The sequence below is a fragment of the Thalassophryne amazonica genome, chromosome 7 (genome assembly GCF_902500255.1).
Source record: "Thalassophryne amazonica chromosome 7, fThaAma1.1, whole genome shotgun sequence".
NCBI lineage: Eukaryota > Metazoa > Chordata > Actinopteri > Batrachoidiformes > Batrachoididae > Thalassophryne > Thalassophryne amazonica.
The window spans coordinates 73,715,482-73,740,210 of NC_047109.1; the positions used below are offsets into that span (position 1 = coordinate 73,715,482).

Here is a 24,729-nt window from a genome sequence, read left to right on the forward strand (position 1 = left end):
CAATAAATGTCAGTCAGATTAATTTTGCTGAGGTGTATTCTCTAAAATATTAAAGCAGTGCATGATAAAACAAATGAAGTGCCAAACTGCACTGTGATGTTGTTTTCCTGTTCCGTTTTAAAGACAAATGGAGTGATGAAACTTCCATCCGCTGAAAATGTTTTCCACCATTAGCTTTCATGTGATCTGTATTTCTTTCGAAGATAATTCTCTCGTTATGCAATAATTTAATGTCTGTCTTTAGCTGGATCACACATTACTTATACTGGCATTCAACTGTTTTCGTATTTCGAATGATGTAGCATCAGTAGAGAATGCAGTTGGTGTGTTAACGCCGTGAATTCCAGAAGTTAGAAGCAGCTTTTATAAGCAGTGATCTAATAATACTTTGATGTTTTTTCTGTTGTGTAGCCGAAACGCCACCCACTCAATATAAAATAAGTATCTTATTCACGTATGAACCAGTTTAAGTGATTTCAGACAAGAGCACGGATGTTCCGGAGGCAGTGGCGCTCTAATATGTGCCTGCAGACAGACAGTCCTGTCTCAGTCTTAGCATTCATTGTGATTAACGTCATAGGAAAGTGGTAAAAGAGCTGTGCAGGGCATCAGTCCAGAAAATAATCTGCATTTGTACAAAATTTAACTGTAATATCATTACATATTGTGTAATCTATTACTCTGTATGCCTGAGAACACATAACACATAAACACAAGAGCAGCTGGAGTTTGCCTATTTGGTTAGTGTGAAACTGTCTTGAAACACATCTTCTTGCATACCAAATCATATAATTATTTGATACAGATCTTTGGATACAGATTGGTAGATGTGAGTTGAGATCCACTTTATAAATATATGTAAAACAATGAAGTTTTGAATCCATGTCTTTCGGATATGGCTTGCGCATGGCACAATGATGTGCATCCTTTATTATGAAACGTTTTGGGATTCATTTTTAAAACCTTTATTTTGACATTAACCTTTACTTTTATTATTTATATGGCAACTGGTAGCATTTGAAAGCGCTGCATTCTGTTGATGGCATTTCACAACACTTTATTTAGAATTCTGTTGGTCTGGTGGTGGTATTTGGCATTGATATCCGGTGTTAATCTGGTGATGGTATTTTTTTAATTAAATTTTTTAGCTCGCAATTTTCTATTGGAATACAAACTTCCTACGGGCACTGCACTAGTTTTAAGAAACGGTTGATGGATTTTTCATGGTTAGACATTAAATCTGGCTCAACAGTCCTTTGGCATTTTTGTGGGCATTTGGTCAACATGGCCACCAGATGTCATATTTTACTGACCTGGTCGGCCAGTAGATAAATTGAGTGTTTATGACTTTACAGACTGAGGGTGTTTTCACATTAGGTATGATTGCTTTGTACTGTGCCCGAGTATGATCCCCCATGGCCAGGTTTCACATTGTTATGTTGTTCTACATCTGAGTATATCTGCACTATCATACCTCGTCATTGTGTGACATTTGTTGTGAAACCATGTGCGTGTTTATCCTCCTAAATAAATAAAAAAATCTCTGAATTTTTGTTTGTACCATCCAGTTCTAACTCTTTGCTTTTGTCAGCCCACATTTCCAGCAAGGATTTATTTCTTTAATAAGAGGTTTTATTTTTTTTAATGCTACCACATTTTAAGAATGCATCACACCTTAAATAGCAGTCTACTTTCTTGTTTTGGTACAGCTTACTGGAGACCGCATTTTAAAGTGGATCCAGGAATGCTTCATTGACCTCAGCTTGAGCTCGGTACACAGTGTTGACAGTACTGGACTTTGGTGCCAAGCGTACTTGGATCTGTATCTGAGTCCCCTTGAGATGATCCATGAACTTCATCTTCAAAGCTAAACATTTCTACTGGTCCACATGGTTGGTGGAAGTAGTTCCTGTCTGTTGTACAACAACACAGTGAGCATTTGTTTCCAGACAGTAATTTCAGAAGTAGTAGTGGTTTATTTATTTATATATTTATTTTAACTATATAGTTTAAAATACAATAGCATGTCTTTGTGGAAACTCCATGGAAACAACAAAGAATCCCAAATTTTTCTAAAGCTTGCTGTTGATAATTTCATAATTATATATTATGGTTTATACAGTTTGTTAACAGAAAGAGGGAGAGACAGAAAGAGATACATTCAAACTGCAGTTTAATAAATCTGACTGGGGCCAGTAAATTAGAAGAGAACGGGTCACTCACTGGACAAAACATTTAACACCGATCCCTGATTTAAACTGGATTCATTATTGGGCACTGTGGTCTTGCTTGAGGACGGGCGCTAAACGGGTAAAACATGACGCATATGATGCAATTTTTCTACATCCGGGGACAGCCCTCGTCTGTCCCCAGCAGAAACACGGCACTTTCTCTGAGTTTTTGGGCAAATTGCATGGCAAACAAAGTGAAAATACGAAGAAAAGGTGACAACGCGATGGAAAGTGGACATGTGTTGCGGTTTGTTTATGACCCGGAGCTCAAACATGTCAAGGCGGTTGTGCAGGCAAGAGACCGTAGCTACTCTGGCTAGGTTTGTAGGCTAACACTTATCGACACGACTTCTCACATTTGCCTCATCTTTTCTTCTCCACTGGGAACCGAAAAAAACTGCACTTTTCGTGACTGCTTCGGTGATTGTAGCCGAAAACAAAACCGTATGCCATCTTAATGTGTGAAGTGATGCTGTTTGTGGGGAGAGACTAATCCCTGGGTATGCTTTTAATTTTACCAAGCCGGACTGAATGGTTTGTGCTGAAACTCCTACACTCCGCCCGGGCATTCTCTGCCGTGTTTGTGCAGGCTGTCCACGGATGTGGTCAAATCCCACGATATCATGCAGGGGTTCAAACGAGACTGAGCTGCCCTATTAGCACAGGACATGCAAATGGTATTTTTGTATGTGTTATTTATATGACAGCATTACTGTAGAAGTTGCAGGTTGTTGGAGTGTTCACTGTGTGTGTAAACAGGTTGTGGAAGCTGTAACAGGGTTTACTACCAATCTTGTGCCTTCTCTCCTTTCAGATCTCCAGGAAGGCGGAGCTGCGTTCCAGATTGGCTGAGCTTCAGCTGCAGCTTTCTGGCCTGCAGGAAACACTGGGGATTGTGGGAGACGGAAAAGCTGAAGAGATGAAAGACAAGGGTGAGGATATGAGGGAGAGGTATGGGGGGATGGAAAGAAACATAATCCTTCAAAAGCAACAACATTCATTCTGAAGCCTTTGATCTTTGTATTTCCAGCCAAACACACTGGGGGTCAAATACTGTCATGCTTTAAGAAAATGAAAACTTTTAGCTGTTTGTAATATGTCATATAAACAATCATTCAGGGATGCCATTCTCCTTCCTAAAGCCTCGTAGGATCTTGTGCATATCATTGAAACCAGCGTGAATGTTATTAAAATTAGAGTTGAGGAAATCAGGCCGTGTTTTTCCCAGCAGACAGGTGTTCCCAGCAAGTACTATCATATTAAAGATTTGTATGCCCATCTCTCCAGGTATGCTTGCTGCCACAAAGAATGCCGTGTGCGGTACTTCTCTACGCCTTGATTATTCATTCAGCTCTGCTTTCTGTACGGGTACAGGGAGGATGCCCATGAGGTCCTTCCATCACCGTCGCCTCCAGCCTCCAAGATCCTGAAGGGAGAAATGCAATCCAAAGCTCAAGCACCACCGTCGCCGGCTGCCAGATGGGGAGACACAGGAGGGCAAGAAGGGATAGGCAGACGACAAGGAACGCCAGAAGATGTTTCAGCCCAAGCAAACTTTGACAAGGAGCAGCAACTTAAACAGGAAGGTGGCGTGATTAAAAATAAGCATTGAACAGGTTATGAAAATTGTTAATCATACACAGGCAAAGGTACAGTATATTCACTTTTACTTGTGAACAAGTCTTAAGATCTGATTCACTCATATGCCTTGAAGAGTGTCAGTCTGAATACAAGTTTTTATAGCTGGTAGTATTATAGTGCACCCGGAAAGTATTCAGTGCTTCACCTTTTCCACATTTTGTTATGGTACAGTCTTATTCCAAAATGGATGAAATTATTTTTCCCTCAAAATTCTACACACAATACCCCATAATGACAATGAGAAAAACGTTTTTTTTTTTCTTCGATTTTTGCAAATTTAGTGCAGAAGGTTCCGTGCTCAAATCCCAACCCTGCCACATTTCTCCAGGTAATGTGGAGTTGCGTCAGGAAGGGCATCCGGCGTAAAACCTGTGCCATTTCAACATGCAGATCCACCTTGGATTTGCTGTGGCGACCCCGAGTGCAAACAAGGGAGCAGCCGAAGGGACTTACTATTAAAAATAATAATTAAAAAACTAAGAAATCACATGTATATAAGTATTCACAGCCATTGCCATTGTAGCAGGTACCACAAAAGTGAATTTTGGTAAGCTGTGGACCAGTATCAGAAGTAGTAGTTTCAGCTCTGGGAGGTGTGTGTGACAGTAAAGATGACAGACACAAGTATTTTGCGTTATATGGCTGTGCCTTATTATTTACAGTGAAATTATTTACAATACGTACAGTCTGCAGACACAATGATTCATTTTGAATTATATTTGAGAAGTCTCAGGAAAAGTATAAATAAAGTTCTTCAGCAAGAGTTCTTTGCTTACAGCGAATATTTTTTTTTCACAGTACAAATGCAAACACAAAGAAGTCCGAAAGTATTCTCCACATTGCCACTTAGGCAATAAACCACAATCCCATCCACAATAATGAAATGGATTGAATGACCAAAGGAATGATCAGAGTTCACTGGAATACTGTGGACTGTCCATGAGCGTGCATAACCAAAAGCAGCGTGAATGGGAAGGGAGAGGGGAAAGGAGAGAGCCAGCTGCCAGCGTCCTACCAGACCACAGACTCTTGGTGTTTTGCAGAAGTTTTCCAGAAATGTCTTCAGAAGATGAAGTTCGGGCTCTTAGCTTGCCATCATTGTGGGGGTTTTCTTTGCACCCAACAGGCATACCTGGCCAATTCCGAGTGGTTACGGACATGGCGGGTGCACAGGCCTTTTGACGGTAGCGGTTTAGGCCTTTTGCAGCCATACAGCTTCTCTCCCCATGTCTGGGAATGAGAAGCGCTGAGCATGTATTATGCAACGCTGCTAGTGCGTGATTGGCTGCAACAGCCGTGCGTACGTGGCACGTAATGATGTAGCCCAAAGAGGCATTTGCGGTCACGCAAAAAAATAGGAATTTTGTATATTTATGTGGGTTACACCATGAAGCTCAAAATTGATCTTAGGTGCATCCTGTTTGCACTGATCATCCTTGAGATGTTTCCACAGCTTAATTGGAGGCCACCTGGGTAAATTCAGTTAACTGGACATGATTTGGAAAGGCACACACACCTGTCTACATATGAGGTCCCACAGTTGACAGTGCATGTCAGAGCACAAACCAAGCATGAAGTCAAAGGAATTGTCTGTAGACCTCCTCCAAGACAGGATTGTCTCGAGGCACAAATCTGGGGAAGGGTACAGAAACATTTCTACTGCTTTGAAGGTCAATGAACACAGTGGCTTCCATCATCCGTAAGTTCAGATCCACTGGACTCTTCCTAGAGCTGGCTGCCGATCTAAACTGAGTGATTGGGGGAGAAGGGCCTTAGTCAGGGAGGTCACCAAGAACCCGATGGGCACTCTGTTAGAGCTCCAGCATTCCTCTATGGATAGAGGAGAACCTTCCAGAAGGACAATCATCTCTGCAGCAATCCATCAATCAGGTCTGTATGGTAGAGTGGCCAGACGGAAGCACACGGCCAGACAGACAAAATTCTCTGGTCTGATGAGGCAAAAATTAAACTCTTTGGTGTGAATGCCAGGCGTCATGTTTGGAGGAAACCAGGCACCATCCCTACAGTGAAGCGTGGTGGCAGCATCATACTGTGGGGATGTTTTTCAGTGGCACGAACTGGGAGACTAGTCAGGCTTGGGGGGAAAACTGAATGCAGCAATGTACAGAGACATCCTGGATGAAAACCTCCTCCAGAGCGCTCTTGACCTCAGACATCTTTCAGCAGGACAGTGACCCTAAGTGTTATGGTTAGGGGTCCAGATGGAACCAGGCCGTTTCAGGCAATGGACTCAAATGCAGGGAGCTGGACACAGGAAGGAGTACAAAGGAAAATATATTTATTTATAAATGACAAATAAAAGGGTCTGCGCAGGGGTGCCTGCAGTATAGAAAGATGGCCCACCTCCTGGTGGTGAAAATAGGGAGCTGCAATATCGCAAGCCAGTCTTGAAGGAGAATGATTACTAAGGTTCAAGGACCAAGACCAGGTGGAACGCTCGCTTCCGAAACCAGGAACTATGGGGAATATAGACACACATGGTGAGTGAATGCACTCGTAACACTGGAGCCTCAAAACAGTCACAGTTCACAAAAGGCTTAACACACGTTGCTTCGGAGGTGAGGAAATGATGTTCTCTTCTTAAGCAATAAGGTTTACTGTTCGGAATTCTTCACAGTTCATAAATTGTATCCAGAGGTCAGAGGTCAAGTGCTGCGCGTTGTGACACAGTTCCAATTAAGCAGGACTTGATACAGCTGGGTTCTTAATTGTTTGATATCACAGTTAATGCGGGTCTTAGGAAGAGTTCTTGGAACAGTTCTTTATCATAGCACAGTCACAGACAAGAATGAGTAAGAACAGGATCCCACTAAAATAAGGAAGAACTGCGTGTAGCAGAGTCGTGCTCTGAGCAGAGAGCTGAGGGGTTCCAAAGTGACGTAGCTGTGCAGGTAGCCAGGAATCAGGAGCCAGGACAGCATGGGAGCTGTGCAGGAATCATCTGGAACACCAGGAAAGACAGTTCGCTCTAATACGGGAATTAGAGGGGAGGCCAGGTTACCTGAAGTTTAGCTGTGGAAAGCTCTGGTGTCTTAAGCACACAGTAGGAAGACGTGGTCAAGGTCACAGAGAGGCAATCAGGCTTGGTCCTCCTGGTAACGGTATGGATCATGGATCGTGGCTGTGGAAGAATTTGGAAGGTCTATAAGAGTCTGGCAAAGTCTGGCAATGCTAACAAGTATCTGGCAACTACTGAACAGAAAGTCAGTCTGTCAGTAATCAAATCAAATCAATTTTATTTATATAGTGCCAAATCACAACAAACAGTTGCCCCAAAGCGCTTTATATTGTAAGGCAAAAGCCATACAATAATTACAGAAAAATCGCAACGGTCAAAACGACCCCCTATGAGCAAGCACTTGGCAACAGTGGGAAGGAAAAACCTTATTTTAATAGGAAGAAACCTCCAGCAGAACCAGGCTCAGGGAGGGGCAGTCTTCTGCTGGGACTGGTTGGGGCTGAGGGGAGAGAATCAGGAAAAAGACATGCTGTGGAAGAGAGCAGAGATCAATCACTAATGATTAATGCAGAGTGGTGCATACAGAGCAAAAAGAGGTGAATAAAAAGAAACACTCAGTGCATCATGGGAACCCCCCAGCAGTCTAAGTCTATAGCAGCATAACTAAGGGATGATTCAGGGTCACCTGATCCAGCCCTAACTATAAGCTTTAGCAAAAAGGAAAGTTTTAATCTTAATCTTAAAAGTAGAGAGGGTGTCTGTCTCCCTAATACAAATTGGGAGCTGGTTCCACAGGAGAGGAGCCTGAAAGCTGAAGGCTCTGCCTCCCATTCTACTCTTACAAACCCTAGGAACTACAAGTAAGCCTGCAGTCTGAGAGCGAAGCGCTCTGTTGGGGTGATAAGGTACTATGAGGTCCCTAAGATAAGATGGGACCTGATTATTCAAAACCTTATAAGTAAGAAGAAGAATTTTAAATTCTATTCTGGAATTAACAGGGAACCAATGAAGAGAAGCCAATATGGGTGAAATATGCTCTCTCCTTCTAGTCCCTGTCAGTACTCTAGCTGCAGCATTTTGAATTAACTGAAGGCTTTTCAGGGAACTTTTAGGACAACCTGATAATAATGAATTCCAGTAGTCCAGCCTAGAATAAATAAATGCATGAATTAGCTTTTCAGCATCACTCTGAGACAACACCTTTCTAATTTTAGAGATATTGCTCAAATGCAAAAAAGCAGTCCTACATATTTGCTTAATATGCACATTGAAGGACATATCCTGATCAAAAATGACTCCAAGATTTCTCACAGTAAATGGACTGCATTTATATAGTGCTTTTCCATCTGCATCAGACGCTCAAAGCGCTTTACAATTATGCCTCACATTCACCCCGATGTCATGGTGCTGCCATACAAGGCGCTCACTACACACTGGGAGCAATAGGGGATTAAAGGGCTTGCCCAAGGGCCCTTAGTGATTTTCCAGTCAGGCGTGGATTTGAACCCATGATCTTCTGGACTCAAGCCCAACACCTTAACCACTAGACCATCACCTCCCCAATACTCCCTGACCTCCAGTACTGGAGGTCAGGGTAATGCCATCCAGAGTAAGGATCTGGTTAGACACCATGTTTCTAAGATTTGTGGGGCCAAGTACAATAACTTCAGTTTTATCTGAATTTAAAAGCAGGAAATTAGAGGTCATCCATGTCTTTATGTCTGAAAGACATTCCTGCAGTTTAACTAATTGGTGTGTGTCCTCTGGCTTCATGGATAGATAAAGCTGGGTATCATCTGCGTAACAATGAAAATTTAGGCAATGCTTTCTAATAATACTGCCTAAGGGAAGCATGTATAAAGTGAATAATATCGGTCCAAGCACAGAACCTTGTGGAACTCCATAATTAACCTTAGTCCGTGAAGAAGACTCCCCATTTACATGAACAAATTGTAATCTATTAGATAAATATGATTCAAACCACTGCAGCGCAGTGCCTTTAATACCTATGGCATGCTCTAATCTCTGTAATAAAATTTTATGGTCAACAGTATCAAAAGCTGCACTGAGGTCTAACAGGACGAGCACAGAGATGAGTCCACTGTCTGAGGCCATAAGAAGATCATTTGTAACCTTCACTAATGCTGTTTCTGTACTATGATGAATTCTGAAACCTGACTGAAACTCTTCAAATAGACCATTCCTCTGCAGATGATCAGTTAGCTGTTTTACAACTCCCCCTTCAAGAATTTTTGAGAGAAAAGGAAGGTTGGAGATTGGCCTATAATTAGCTAAGATAGCTGGGTCAAGTGATGGCTTTTTAAGTAATGGTTTAATTACTGCCAACTTAAAAGCCTGTGGTACATAGCCAACTAATAAAGACAGATTGATCATATTTAAGATCGAAGCATTAATTAATGGTAGGGCTTCCTTGAGCAGCCTGGTAGGAATGGGGTCTAATAGACATGTTGATGGTTTGGAGGAAGTGACTAATGAAAATAACTCAGACAGAACAATCGGAAAGAAAGAGTCTAACCAAATACCAGCATTACTGAAAGCTGCCGAACATAAAGATATGTCTTTGGGATGGTTATGAATAATTTTTCTTTAATAGTTAAAATTTTATTTGCAAAGAAAGTCATGAAGTAATTACTAGTTAAAGTTAAAGGAATAATGTGAAAAATAGCTAAGGGTGCCATCTGGTGGAGAAACTAACACATGACACTGGTTAAAAGACAGTTAAAACCAGGATCCGGGGAAAATCCGGACACTAAGCACACAACCAAGATATCAAGGAGTGGCTTCAGGACAACTCTGTGATTGTCCTTGAGTGACCCAGCCAGAGCCCAGACCTGAATCTGATTTAACATCTCAGGACAGATCTGAAATTGGCTGTGCGCCGACACTCCCCATCCAACCTGATGGAGCTTGAGAAGTGCTGCAAATAGAAATGGGCAACACTGCCCAAAGATAGGTGCACCAAGCTTGTGGCTTCATATTCAAGAAGACTGGATACTGTAATTGCTGCCAGAGGTGCATCAACAATGTATTGAGCAAAGGCCCACCATGTACATGTGATTTCTTGGGTCTTTATTTTAAATAAATTTGCAAAAAACCCCCCCAAAAAAACAAAAAAAATAACTTTTTTCATGTTGTCATTATGGGGTGTTGTAAGCAGAATTTTGAGGGGGAAAATGAATTTACTCCATTTTGTAATGAGGCTGTAACATAACAAAATGGAAAAAGTGAAGCGCTGTGAATATTTTCCAGATGCACTGTAAAACTGACAGGCAGCATTTGCTTCCCTGAAAGACACAACCCATGTTTTGTATCCTTGGAGTGAAATTAGCTCCACACTTCACAGTGGCAGACTAATCCATATTGAGGAACTCTGTGGAATAATAAGTCTGGGTGCTCATGAGTCAACACTGCTAAGTGTACAAATTATCCCCATCCCCCCCCCCCCCCCCCCAGATGCTGAATTTACATCCCTCAAGGGAATGTGGGAAAAGACAAAGTTTCGCTTGAGACTGTTGGAGGGGCACAGTGACATAGTCACTTGTGTGGTTGCCGTTGACAACCTGGTGGTCTCTGGAAGGTAAATCTGACGTAGCCTCCATTTACGTAATGGATGTGCAAAGGGAACATTTCATCTCCTTTATCTCTTTATGTTCTCCCTTTCTCACTCGCTTTCTGACATGTATTTGTTTTTCAGCCCCCGCCCTGACAATCCTGTTGAAATTTCCCATGACTGAATAGTTCCCACGTTGCTCATTTCCACCACCTTCTCTCACTTATTCTGACTTCTCCTTCTTCCTGCACCCTCTGCATCTCACTCTGTTGATCTCTCTCCTCCAAGCCGAGATACGACAGTGAAGGTGTGGCATGTTCCCACAGCAACGGAGTACAAGAACCTGGGAGGTCACAGTGGCGGGGTCACCTGTCTGTCTGCCCCTCCTCCAGAGTACTGCAAGAGGTTGGGTAAGGACATACAGGCATTTACACAAACCCATATATTCGTCCTATGTGCACCGGCTCGAGCTGAGTAATGTCTGTCCTCGGGTCTTATAATTATAGGAGCAGTTCATCAGATAAATCCCACTGAGACATTACCTCAGAAGAGTTCACTGTCTGTCTGAAGCAGCACACAGCCTTCTGTTGTTTAACACACAGCACCTTCTCCTACTCTCCTCCTACACTTCCTTTCTACCTGCATCTCCAGCTTAAAATGCCAAGTAGTGTTAAGTGGTGCGTAAATTATGCTGCTCTGTCCAACTATAATTACAATGGGGTATTACGTAAATTATTGGACAACTTCTTTTTTTAATAGTTTATTCCCTTTGTGCCCAGTCTTTGTGATGTGCCACCTTTTTTTCTATTTGAGACATCATTACTTCCTTGCAGCTTTCTTATATAATGACAGCAGAGCTCTCAGGGAATTCCATCTGTGCTGCTTATTCTATTGAAAACACCACATGCAGACAAGTGATGTTCCAGGGCTAGACTCACACTGCTTTGCTTTAGATATGGCACCACCAAAAAGTAGCAAAAAGAGAAAATGTCATTGAAATGAGTTCTATCATAAGATCTGGTACTCAAAAAACATGTGAGGATTTTTGTTTTGACCACTTGAGTACACCCACAAACCTCAAGTACAGGTCTATATCATCAAACATCATGCTGCCTCTATGCGTAGAGGGTTGGCTAACACAGAGTGACACAGAGGTTGGATTTTTACCTAATACATTGTGATGACACAATGGACGTACTTCTGTCACGGACATGTTACTGTCCAACAAATGAGTAGATGTAGGACTTGGTAAAGGGGACATTCCAGTGTTTATACTTGGTCTCAAAAGCTCTGATTATCCACCAGCTTAGTCACACTCAGGTAATTGTTGCCATGTGGAGGAATCTTGAAGGACACCTTGCCAGAACACGGTATCTTTCCACAGTCATGTGACCACCTGAAGTAGCCGATCATGATTGGACTGCATTGACATCGTGTTAAAGGTAGAACACCGTATTGATATCAGACCTTCTGCCGATTTAAAGTTACAATCTTGGGGTTTGAGCCACATTATACTGCTTTGATTCCTGTTAGAACCTTATTTGTTTTGCTGTGTTTGTTTTCAAACAGAACTCCAGGAACCTTTTTAATGGGGAAAAAATATTAATTTTTTTTCCAACACAGTTCCAAGAAACAATATGATTAGGGTTAGATTAAGGTGAGCATTAGGTTAAAGTTAGGTAGGGTCTATGTCATCTCTCTCATTAGTCCTGGCCACCCCCGTGCCTGTGGGGATTGATGAGGTCTGCTGTTCACCTGGATAGATGAAATTCTGGGGCGGGAATGTGACGGTGCTGGGTGTTGCCACATGAACCACACTTCAGAACCAAGCTAGGTTCTGGAAGGCGATCACCCAAGCAGGAAACCGGCGTCGCTGACCGAACGATCCCTCCTAAAAATCGGTCTGCACTGCCTTCACTGCACATGCATGTTTTCGGTTTAAAACGGCCTCGTTTCTGCTTAAAACTGACTTTACAATGATTTAAGAGGTTTTACTTTGTCATGTGATGGTTAATAATCACATTATTCCCTTTGATCGCTTTGGGTGTAGAGAGTCAGACTCAGAGTCAGTCTGAGATGTTCTGCTGTGGTCTGAAATAACGCATGTGCAGTGAAGGCAGGGCGGACCATTTTTAGGGGGGACTGTTCGGTCGGCGACACCGGTCCATTCCCACCCCTCAAAAGTAGCCAGGTCATACTTCTGTATTCCCCTTGGCCTTTTCCTGTTTCTGGGGTCTTCAGTACTGAGGCACCTGCATGCTGGAATGTGCATAGAGAAACTCATGACATGGCCAAAATGTAATAAATGACTTTCCCTTACATTGCACTATGCCTCATCTTTGTCTCGCTAAATAAACATTCTCTTGACACAATGTCATTCCAACAGTACCCAGAGATCATCTGAAGAGACCTAGTACCAAAGACATCCAGTCACTGCCTTGGGTTACTGGTTAGCATCCAAATTTCACAACAGAATTGTAAGACAGGAATCACAATGAATGTAAACCAGGATCTCAAAGGCTGAGGATCCAGAGACACAAATGCCACTGTTGAGACAAGGGAATGTCTTTATAGGTTCAACACTTTCACCGCATACAGACACACTTCTGATGGTTGAGTCCAGAAAGTCATCAAAACCCTGGATCTTTGTTTTGGTCTAGGACCATTTAAAACCCAGACACTCCCACCCCTCACCCAGCTTCAAAAGTGCTGCAATGAGGGTATCCACTGATTTCACAAAGGTCACAGGCATCATCTCAGAAATTAGTGTTGGTAAGCCTTTCCTTGCCAGCAAAGGCGCTTAAGTTGTTGGCTTTCACAACCGTACCCAACACCCAGTCCATGCAAGCATTGACCGTAGTAGGATAAGAAGGAAAAATGTGAATGTAATGTTGTATACTTGTCCATACTATTGAGGGTTAATCCTTCTGTCCTTGTCTCTCTGCACCTTCTCTGTATCCACATGTCTGTGTGTTTGTCCTTTCACCAGCGTGGACCCTGTCTTTGTCTGATCAAGAGAGGTTTATTATAAGTGGTTCTGCAGACTGCAATGTGAAGATCTGGGCTTTAAACGTTGGTATGTTCAGCATACACGTGCGCGTGCACGCGCACACACACACAGAGCACCTGAGAAATGTGTCCATCAAAGTCAATACAGAGTATGTTTGTATGGCTGTCATTTAATTGAGCGTTTTTGTGTTGCCCTCAGGCCAGTGTGTTAAGTCTATATACACGTTCAACGCTGTGACTGCTCTCTGCTTTGTGTCAGAAGAAGATGGCTATATTGTCGTGGGATCAGGTGTGTTTTCATGTGGAGAGATTGACTTAATTTGGCAAAGCTAACATCTGTGGTGTCACATAAATGCATACATGGATTTAGGAGCTTGTGTACATGTAAATCTTTACATGCACATATACAGGCCTTGGGGCAGGTAGACACATGCATACTAAAAGTGTTATTTCTTTTTTGTGAGGGTGTTTGTCTTTCATAATGTGTCGGCAGTGTCTGGCCCACTGGCTGCAGCTGCCACTAAGATAAGGAGTACAGCGTTGAGCTGATTCTCAAATGAAAGTGCACAGTTTAGGCAGTTATGCTCAGGCGGGTGTAAGATGAGCAACAGTAAGGACTGCAAGCACTCTGTCATCTTATGTTAACCTCACGCTCTGTCACCTCCAGATGGGGGCAAAGTTCAAGCCTGGAGCTGGCACACTTTTGAAAACTGTCAGTCTGTCAACGCTCACCAAGAAGCAGTCACTTCCATCCAGGTGGGTGTGTCACTCACCAACTAGCCAACACCTTGATGTGCTGCGTGCGGTGAGGATTGTGGAGCTGCTTTCATGCTCGTGCAACACTAGAGCCAATTTTAATGGCACAACCATTTTGAGAAGCTCAATGGGATTTCTGCTCCATAGAAGTCTCCCAGCACGCCTGCTGTTCGTGTCCACACAGGCACAGCAATGCAAACCGGCTGACTGAATTGAAGTATAAATCAGAAGCTGTGGTAAATAATCATCATCATCTCAGCCAGGTGCTTTTCTCATACCTGTCAGACAGCTGCATCACTCACAGTGGGACATTATGTAATTTGATCACTGGATGGGGAGAAGCTTCTCCAGGAAATAATATTGTTGTCTAGTGGGGAGTGACACAGAAGCATATATGACTTCAGTAATCTGCAGCCAAAGACAGGAGGTGGCTTTTAAAGATTATTTTTGAAACCTCAGTCACTGGGATGTTTTCAGCAAATTTCTTTGGTTTAATTTTGCAATAGAGTGATACTCCAGGTTCACAATATAAATTTAGTTTAGGACTGGAAGGCAACAATAAAATTTAACAAAAACAAACTAGGCCAGTACTCAGTGGAGCGCAACAAGCCCTTCAACAATATTGACTTCAGCAACGCCCATTACTGCCTGGCTTTACTTAATTGACACAGGATCTGCACTATTAAACAGCATTTGCTTATACACATTAAAATTCTATGTATGTGTGTGCGCGTGTGTGCACTTTTACAGTCAGCCACACGAGGTGTACAGCCAGTGCATTCTGAGTGCTGGTCCCAAGACTAAGTAAATGAGGAGCCTAGAAGCAAGATGGGCACACACTGCAAATTTGGTCAAATCTCAGCCCTACTGGGTGCTCAAGCCAGTGAAATCACAGTGCTGGTCCCAAACCAGGATAAATGTTGAAGAGGAAAGGTGAGTAAGTAAGGTTTATTTGTATAGCTCCTTTCAAGATAAAAATCACAAAGTGCTTTCCAGTGTTGATTAAAGACTATACAAATGCAGAAATTAAAATAGCAGTAACATAACTAGTTAAAGGCAAGGTTGTACAAGTGGGTCTTGATCTTCTCTTTAAAAGTCCACAGATTGTAGATGCAGTGGTAGTGCATTCCACAGTTTGGGAGCCACAACCTCAAACCCCAAAGTCTCCTTTGGTCTTCAGCCTTGACCGAGAGACATTGTGTTTAACAGAGACAATGTAGAAGGGAAGTAAGGCCAGGAACATCTGAGGTGGGTTCAAACTGTTGTTGAGTGATGCTGAAAAGCTAATTCATGCATTTATTTATTCTAGGCTGGACTGTTGTAATTCATTATTATCAGGTTGTCCTAAAAGTTCCCTGAAAAGCCTTCAGTTAATTCAAAATGCTGCAGCTAGAGTACTGACAGGGACTAGAAGGAGAGAGCATATTTCACCCATATTGGCTTCTCTTCATTGGCTCCCTGTTAATTCCAGAACAGAATTTAAAATTCTTCTTCTTACTTATAAGGTTTGGAATAATCAGGTCCCATCTTATCTTAGGGACCTCATAGTACGATATCACCCCAATAGAGCGCTTCGCTCTCTGCACTGAGTGTTTCTTTTTATTCACCTCTTTTTGATCTGTATGCACCACTCTGCATTTAATCATTAGTGATTGATCTCTGCTCTCTTCCACAGCATGTCTTTTTCCTGATTCTCTCCCCTCAGCCCCAACCAGTCCCAGCAGAAGACTGCCCCTCCCTGAGCCTGGTTCTGCTGGAGCTTTCTTCCTGTTAAAAGGGAGTTTTTCCTTCCCACTGTCGCCAAGTGCTTGCTCATAGGGGGTCGTTTTGACCGTTGGGGTTTTTCTGTAATTATTGTATGGCTTTTGTCTTACAATATAAAGTGCCTTGGGGCAACTGTTTGTTGTGATTTAGCCCTATATAAATAAAATTGATTTGATTTGATTTGTACCATCATGTGGATGGGAGGAAAAATGGTGTTGGAGTCATTCTAAAGGAAGGCCTATGTTAAGAGTGTGTTTGGTAGTGAATGTCTGACAGGGTGATGAGTGTAAAGTTGAAAATTGAAGGTGTGATGTTGAATGTCATCAGTGCATATGTCCCATGGGTAAGTTCTGAGTTGAAGGGGAAAATATTTCTGGAATGAGTTAGATGAGGTGGTAAAAAGTGTGTCCTAGGATGAAAGAGTGGTGATTGGAGTAGACATCAGTGGGCATGTCGGTGAAGGGAACAGATTTGAGGAAATGATGGGTCGATATAGTATCAAGGAGAGGAATGTGGGACAGATTGTGGGGGATTTTGCTAAAAGGATGGAAATGGCTGTGGTAAATATTTTTAAAAAAGCATGATGTATAAAAGTGGAGGAAGGTGCACACAAGAAGAATTTGTGGTGCAGTGAAGAAGTATAGGAAAGTATAAGGAGAAAGAAAGATGTTGATGGAAAAAAATTGGGAAAGCCAGAGAGATAATGATGGTAGACAGGAGTATAAGGACATGCAGCGTAAGGTGAAAGGAGACGTGGCAAAGGCTAATGAAAGGACATATAGCAAGCTGTACATGAAGTTAAACACTAAGGAAGGAGAAAAGGACTTGTACCATTTGGCCAGGCAGAGGGACTGAGCTAGAAAGGATGTGCAGTAGGTTCGGGTGATAAAGGATGCAGATGGAAATGTGCTGACAATACTACTGTCAGTACTATTAATTTTATACAGTATAAATCAGGGGTGCCTGACCAGTCGATCGTGGAGATAGTGTGGGTCGATTACAACATTAAAACTGGCCTGTGGGCAGAGCAGCTCTGAGTTGATAAAACAGTTGTCACTCAAAGCGCGGTGAGGGCAGCACTCCTGCACTGAGCTTTACAAAGACTTTTTTTAAAGTTTTTTCTTTAAAACTCTGTGCCGCTCTGTGAGTGTCCTCGCTAAAAACATTTGAAGACCCGCGATGCGTTAACAACAAATACTTATGCTCTTTATCCACCCAAATGTGCCTAAAGTCTCTTTCTGAGGACATGACGTAAAAAAATGCAGATAAAAACTTTTTTACCTGTCAATCTGGTTGTGTTTTGTGCATAAATACATGTTATCCATTCTTCCTGCTCAGATAGGAAACCAGGGGTGAATCCGGAAAGGAGGCATGGGGGGGAGCACGGCTCCCCACAACACCCCTAGATTAAAGGTCCAGTTTTGAAGACATTTTTTCATCCTACTACAACCCCAATTCCAATGAAGTTGGGACATTTTGTAAAATGTAAATAAAAACAGAATACAATGATTTGCAAATCCTCTTCAACCTATAATCAATTGAATACACCACAAAGACAAGATATTTAATGTTCAAACTGATAAACTTTATTGTTTTTGTGCAAATATTTGGTTATTTTGAAATGGATGCCTGCAACACGTTTCAAAAAAGCTGGGACAGTGGTATGTTTACCACTGTGTTACATCACCTTTCCTTCTAACAACACTCAATAAGCGTTTGGGAACTGAGGATACTAATTGTGAGTGTCATGATTGCGTATAAAAGGAGCATCCCCAAAAGGCTCAGCCTGTTGTGAAAGTGTCGTGACACAGACCCACAACAGGGGGCGGTAATGAACGGACAATGGATAAGCCAAAAAGTAACAATTTAATGTTGTGAATTGCACAACGAAGTACAGACAATAACAATATGGTGGAATGTCAATTATACACAAGGTGACGTGTGGGCAGGCTCGAAGATAGAAGACGTCTGGCGAGAGAAGAGCCGGCTCCCACACAGCTTCCACCACCAACGGATCTGAAGAACACCGAAGCCGCCAAGCCCTGCGCCCCAGGTGGCCACTGTCTTCAGCAGTCAGACCCGGTACTGAATGGTAGCTGATTCCTCGGCGGGGAGGTGGAGTTGCAGGCCGGCCTTTATGGTGGTGGTGATGTGAATGAGTGACAGCTGGTGCTGATAACGAGTGACAGCTGTCACTCCCTGTTGCTATGACGCCCTCTCATGCTTGAAGCGCGCACTTCAAGCAGGTCGCCATCTGGTGGTGGTGGGCCAGCAGTACCTCCTCTTCAGCGGCCCACACAACACAGCCATTCACAAGCAAAGATGGGGCGAGGATCACCACTTTGTGAACAACTGTGTGAAAAAAAATAGTCCAACAGTTTAAGAAGAATGTTTGAGAGGTAAAAAAAAGAAAAAAGAGAGTGCACGCAGGGTGGAATGGAGAAAAGTGGTGGTTGTGATTTGTGATTGAACGGTATGTACAAGAGCTAAGACTGTTCTTAACTTTCAGTGACATTTGACACCTGCTATTTTAAGACAGTCTATGGTGGATTACAGAGTATGATTTTAGATAAACAGTAGTAACAGGGAATGTTTACAAGTTGGTCAAGAATGGTCGTGGTCATTGTACGGTGGTGGCCCTAACAAAAAGACAGGAGGTTTAGCTGGAGGTGGCAGACCAGAAGCTGCTGTGATTTTCTTTGATAGCAGCAAGGATGGACAGGATTAAGAACTAACATATTTTCAGTTGTTCAAAATTGCTTCCCCTTCATCCAATACCTCTCTCACCTGCTCATTGAATTTCATACGACAGTCTTCCTCCTTTAGCTTCCACCATCTGATCCTTTGTTTAGCTCTCACGTTCCTCTTCTTCTTTACCTCTAACGTCATCATACAACCACCATCCTATGATGTCTGGCTACAGTCTCTCCTGCTACCACCTTACAGTTTCCAATTTCTTTTAGCTTGCATCTCCTACACAGAATGTAGTCCACCTGTGTGCACTTTCCTCCACTCTTGTATGTCACCCTGGGCACTTCTCTTTTCATAAAGTAGATATTCAACACAGCCATTTCCATCCTTTTTGCAAAATCTACCTTCTGCCCTTCCACATTCTTGTCCTTGATACCATATCTACCATTATCAATCAATCAATCAACTTTTTTTTTATATAGCGCCAAATCACAACAAACAGTTGCCTCAAGGCGCTTTATATTGTAAGGCAAGGCCATACAATAATTATGAAAAACCCCAACGGTCAAAACGACCCCCTGTGAGCAAGCACTTGGCAACAGTGGGAAGGAAAAACTCCCTCTTAACAGGAAGAAACCTCCAGCAGAACCAGGCTCAGGGAGGGGCAGTCTTCTGCTGAGACTGGTTGGGGCTGAGGGAAAGAACCAGGAAAAAGACATGCTGTGGAGGGGGGCAGAGATCGATCACTAATGATTAAATGCGGAGTGATGCATACAGAGCAAAAAGAGAAAGAAACAGTGCATCATGGGAACCCCCCACAGTCTACGTCTAAAGCAGCATAACCAAGGGATAGTCCAGGGTCACCCGATCCAGCCCTAACTATAAGCCTTAGCGAAAAGGAAAGTTTTAAGCCTAATCTTAAAAGTAGAGAGGGTATCTGTCTCCCTGATCTGAATTGGGAGCTGGTTCCACAGGAGAGGAGCCTGAAAGCTGAAGGCTCTGCCTCCCATTCTACTCTTACAAACTCTAGGAACTACAAGTAAGCCTGCAGTCTGAGAGCGAAGCGCTCTATTAGGGTGATATGGTACTACGAGGTCCCTAAGATAAGATGGGACCTGATTATTCAAAACCTTATAAGTAAGAAGAAGAATTTTAAATTCTATTCTAGAATTAACAGGAAGCCAATGAAGAGAGGCCAACACGGGTGAGATATGCTCTCTCCTGCTAGTCCCCGTCAGTACTCTAGCTGCAGCATTTTGAATTCACTGAAGGCTTTTTAGGGAACTTTTAGGACAACCTGATAATAAAGAATTACAATAGTCCAGCCTAGAGGAAATAAATGCATGAATTAGTTTTTCAGCATCACTCAGACAAGACCTTTCTGATTTTAGAGATATTGCGTAAATGCAAAAAGGCAGTCCTACATATTTGTTTAATATGCGCTTTGAATGACATATCCTGATCAAAAATGACTCCAAGATTTCTCACAGTATTACTAGAGGTCAGGGAAATGCCATCCAGAGTAAAGATCTGGTTAGACACCATGCTTATCTTATCATCTCTGTTCCCTTCACCAACATGCCTATTGAAGTCCGCTCCTATCACCACACTTTCCACTACCTCATCTAGCTCACTCCAGAAATCTACTTTCTCCTTCATCTTGCAACCTACCCGTGGGGCATATGCACTGATGATATTCATCATCACTCCCTCAATTTCCTACATAACACTCATCATCCTCGCTTAACCTCCAACACACTCTTAACATACTCTTCCTTTAAAATGACCCCAACACTATTTCTCTTCCTGTCCACACCATGATACAACAACTTGAACCCACCGCCTATGCTCCTAATCTTACTTCCCTTCCACTTGGTCTCTTGTACACACAATATGTTTACCTTTCTCCTGTCCATCATATCAGCCAGCTCTCTCCCTTTACCAGTCATAGTGCCAACATTCAAAGTCCTGTCTCTCACTTCCACCCTTCGAGTTTTCCTCTTCTCCCGCTGTCTCTGGACATGTTCTCCTCCTCCTCTTCTTCTTCTTCTTCACCCAGCAGTAGCTCAATTTCTACCGGCACCCTCTTGGGCAACAGCATCGGTGGCGGTCATTGTTAACTCAGGCCTCAACCGATCCGGTATGGAAATTAGATTCTTAGTCTGCATGGTTGGGTTGGCTTGTTTTATGCCAGATGCCCTCCCTGATGCAGCCCTCCTCATTTATTCAGGCTTGGGACCGGCGTCGCCGACCAAATGGTCCCCCCTAAAAATCGGCCCACCCTGGCTTCACTGCGCATGCGTCATCAATTCAATTTCAATTTATTTTCATTTATATAGCGCCAAATCACAACAGAGTTGCCTCAAGGCGCTTCACACAAGTAAGGTCTAACCTTACTAACCCCCAGAGCAGCAGTGGTAAGAAAAACTCCCTCTGAGGAAGAAACCTCAAGCAGACCAGACTCAAAGGGGTGACCCTCTGCTTGGGCCATGCTACAGACATAAATTACAGAACAATTCACAAAACAAATATACAGGAAATGCTGTTGGTGCACAGGACAGGAGGGTCTCCAGCACCTAGTACAAAAGCTTCAAATATCTGTCCCTGTGATTGTGATAGATGATGACTGGAGTGCAGTTTTAAGCAGAAACGACATGATAACCTGTGAACCGCGACTGATGACGCATGCGCAGTGAAGGCAGGGCAGACCAATTTTTAGGGGGGATCGTTTGGTCTGCGACACCAGCACCCAGAGTATATTGGCTGCTCACCCCGTGTGACTCGGTTTGTCTCACAATGTAAAATAAATAGTAGAAATAAATAAAGCAGCTGTTGGCAGAACATAATAATATGCATATATGAATTAATTAAAACACTGAATTTGTGGAAATTGCATCAGCATGTTCATAAATCAGATTTAAAATCTGAAATGCAACTTCTGTCAGAAAAAAAAAAAGAAAAGTAGGCCAGACAGACAGAGTTTATCGTGGATATGTGAAGACATGTATAGGATTTAGTTTGATTTTTTTTTTTCTAAAAATGACTGTGCTCTTTTCTTTCATTTTTGTGAAAAGGGTTATTTAAATAAATAAAACAGCCAGCCAGCCAGATTTCTACACTTTCATCTTCACACAAGCTGTTTATTGTTTTCAGCTGGAAGGCAAACAGAGACGTAAGCTGCGGAGCTCCACCGGTCTTACAGGATCCTGCACATATTTTCAGTACAAAAAGGCTTTTTATGAATATTGAAATCCAGAGCTGTGTATGCACATTTTTTTTAATTTGCAGTAATCAGAAAATGCTTGAAGCATTAAAGCATAAAGCATCACTGTCATGCTTGTTCTTGTTGTTGCTTTTTATCATGCAGAGTGCACAATCTATTTACAACCAGCAGCAGCACAAATGTATAATTTGAAAGTGTTCACACCCCTTTTTTGTATTTACACACACATGGTTTTGTTCCCTTTTTCTTTCTTGCCAACACACACATGAACACACCACACTCTAATCTCCATGACAACCGTGCCTTATGTGGCTTCCACAGTCTCAGGGTCCACTGGTGTTCACTGGCTCAGCCGAAGGAGGGGTGGCTGTTTGGGAGAATCGCTACTCAGGACGCGACCCCCTGAAGCTCCTGCAACACTGGAGTGGTCAGGTTACGGGTTGTGGAGGGGGGCCTGGTGGTCGTTTGACCCTCAGCCCTCGGGGGGACCGACTGTTCCTGGCCTACGGTCAAGCCTGGCTCAAGATCCTGCACTGGAGGATTGGTGAGCTCTGCAAAAGTGTATGTGTGAAAGTGACACAGGGTCAGATGTAGAAAAATTTGCATAACCCTTGTAGCTCACATCTGCTTAATTATCACAGGAACAACATCCAAACTGACCAATCACAGTAGTATCACCGGGGTAACAGATTGTGTTCACCAGACAGGAGGTCTACTAATTGGCTCCTGCTATGACGTGGCAACTGGAGAGAGCACGTTAAATGGTGAGTGGCAGAATAAACCACATGTAACTACACGTGTAGCTGTGTTCTGACTGAGTGCTGAAGCCCAAACTCATTTCAAATTTAAACACCCCCCCCACCCCACCCCTTCCCCATCTCAGTATTCTCTCTGCCTCAGTGTAGTTATCTGACCTCCCTGACCTGGGCTGCTGCTCCTCGAATTCTCTGCTTCGCAGCGTGGACCACAGGGAGCGGAGATCACCGGTGGGTCACTGGAGGTCGTGACCTCATCGTATGGGAGCAGCTCCCCAGATCCGGAAAGCAGAGGTGAGCACCAAATCTGTCAACACTCCTCAGTGGCAAACATTTCACTCTAATCAGCTGTATACCTCATTTACATATTCATGATGCTGTTCTGAGGTCAACCGTGGCGCTAACCCAGGAGGTGTAATGGGATTTATGCTTCGCGAACAGATTTAACCGAGTTTGACAAACACTTGCATGTTTAACTGTTCTAATTTCTAAACATTCCAGGGGGGATGTCACAGCACGGCGAAACAGCCGACTGGACTTCTCTTTGCTGGAGTCGGAGGGAGACACAGCAGAAGACGAGGAGACTGACGGTACAGCGGCTCCTGCACGTCTTCACTCACACGCTTGACAAATATCTGTGGAATTAGAAATGACACTGTCACGTTAATTATTGACAATGTTTATCATGACATATTCTCTTGACCTCCTTCTCAAACTTAGATGAAGAGGACGACGACAATGAAAGAGAAGCCAGTCCGACTAAAGGCGGCGGAGGCTACGCCTTGTGGTTTCATTGTGTTCTTCAGTGAGTGCTGCTGAAGACGCGGTTGCCTCCAGCCACGAAGAGGAAGTGAGCGGGATGGACAGAGGGAGGGAGCACGGTGACAGCGGTGGACGGCTGAAGGGAACAAAATGTGGCAGACTGTCAGTGTCACAGCATATGGGCAGTGAAGACGGGCGCGCCGGTGATCAGTTTCTATGTAAATATTGTTTTCACAAGCAATAAAGCTGTCACTCTACAACTCCCGGCTCATTTTATCTGTTTATGGATCAATCCGGTTTGCCACTTTAGCCTCTCTTTGAAACACCAGTTCATCACTCCACTCCCTCTGGTGAAAGACCTGTGTAAATGAATGCAAATTAAATTGTACTCCTCCTCCTCCTCCTTGCTGCTGTTTTGCTCCTCTCTGGGGTGTTGTTGGATGTTTTTTGGAGTATAAATTGGACTTTTTTTTTTTGCAACACCCACCTCCCAAAAATGAGCATATTAATGTTTTCCTCACTCTTTCTTTTTGCCTCATCAAACTTATTTATTTACACTGTGTCCCTTTAATTGATCATGTTTAAAGAAAAACAAAACATAATTAGCATTTAATTCTCTTCTGTACAGTCTCTCCACATCATTCTCTCCTCTTTCTCTCTCTCTTTTTTTCTAGCAGACTCTACATGTCTCAGTCGCTAAGGCAACCGATGCTTTTTTCTCCTCCTTACTTGCTCTCTGTATCTCCCCCTTTCTCTCCGTCTCCTTCTCTCATTCCCTCTCTCCACTGCCAGAGGTAGGCATGAGAACTGATATGTGTCGGCGTGCGCGTCTGTCTGCTGGGCTCTGACTGACATTTCTGTGGCATTTAGACAGCAGTTGTAGATAAGAAGTTGCGTCTCAAAGTGCCTGACAGAGTATTGGCTCCATGCATGACGTCTATAATGATGATTAATGTATTTTGCTCAGGTGTGGGTGTGCTAAACAGGCAGCGAGTGTGTGTTTCTTGTGCATGCAGATGTGGATTCTGTGTGTGAACGTGCTTATAATTGAGCATTAGCTGTTAAAGCAAGCACGAGTCTGGGTATTTTGTCTGAAAAAGGTGTCAGAGCAGACAATGTGCCGTTCTATTTGCTGGTGTCTGTTTACATGCTTGTTTATGTGATAACATAAAAGAAAAAAGTAGGACCCTCCCCCTTTCTCTCCCTCTCTTTTTCTCGGTCTCTCTCCACTCTATTATTTTTCAGACAGAGATGATCGGATGAGTGTAGTCTCAGTGAACAGAACGAAGCGATGGAGAGATGGTAAGATAGATCATATTGGATACACAAAAGTAATGAGAACGTGC

General features: G+C 43.1%; 1 protein-coding gene across 1 annotated transcript in view; it reads left to right on the forward strand.

The window, feature by feature from the left end:
- The window catches only part of si:ch211-154o6.3 (uncharacterized protein LOC563854 homolog), a 34,037-nt gene that overhangs the window by 9,162 nt on the left and 146 nt on the right, over positions 1 to 24,729 (forward strand). The window contains exons 2-15 of the mRNA XM_034173649.1: positions 3,046 to 3,182; positions 3,606 to 3,817; positions 10,327 to 10,450; positions 10,712 to 10,833; positions 13,413 to 13,499; positions 13,632 to 13,721; positions 14,100 to 14,188; positions 22,188 to 22,410; positions 22,508 to 22,630; positions 22,750 to 22,915; positions 23,123 to 23,211; positions 23,342 to 23,426; positions 24,061 to 24,177; positions 24,629 to 24,685. Of these exons, the coding sequence (XP_034029540.1) occupies positions 3,046 to 3,182; positions 3,606 to 3,817; positions 10,327 to 10,450; positions 10,712 to 10,833; positions 13,413 to 13,499; positions 13,632 to 13,721; positions 14,100 to 14,188; positions 22,188 to 22,410; positions 22,508 to 22,630; positions 22,750 to 22,915; positions 23,123 to 23,211; positions 23,342 to 23,426; positions 24,061 to 24,177; positions 24,629 to 24,638 (1,674 nt within the window). The 3' untranslated portion in view covers positions 24,639 to 24,685. The remainder of the gene's footprint in view (positions 1 to 3,045; positions 3,183 to 3,605; positions 3,818 to 10,326; positions 10,451 to 10,711; positions 10,834 to 13,412; positions 13,500 to 13,631; positions 13,722 to 14,099; positions 14,189 to 22,187; positions 22,411 to 22,507; positions 22,631 to 22,749; positions 22,916 to 23,122; positions 23,212 to 23,341; positions 23,427 to 24,060; positions 24,178 to 24,628; positions 24,686 to 24,729) is intronic.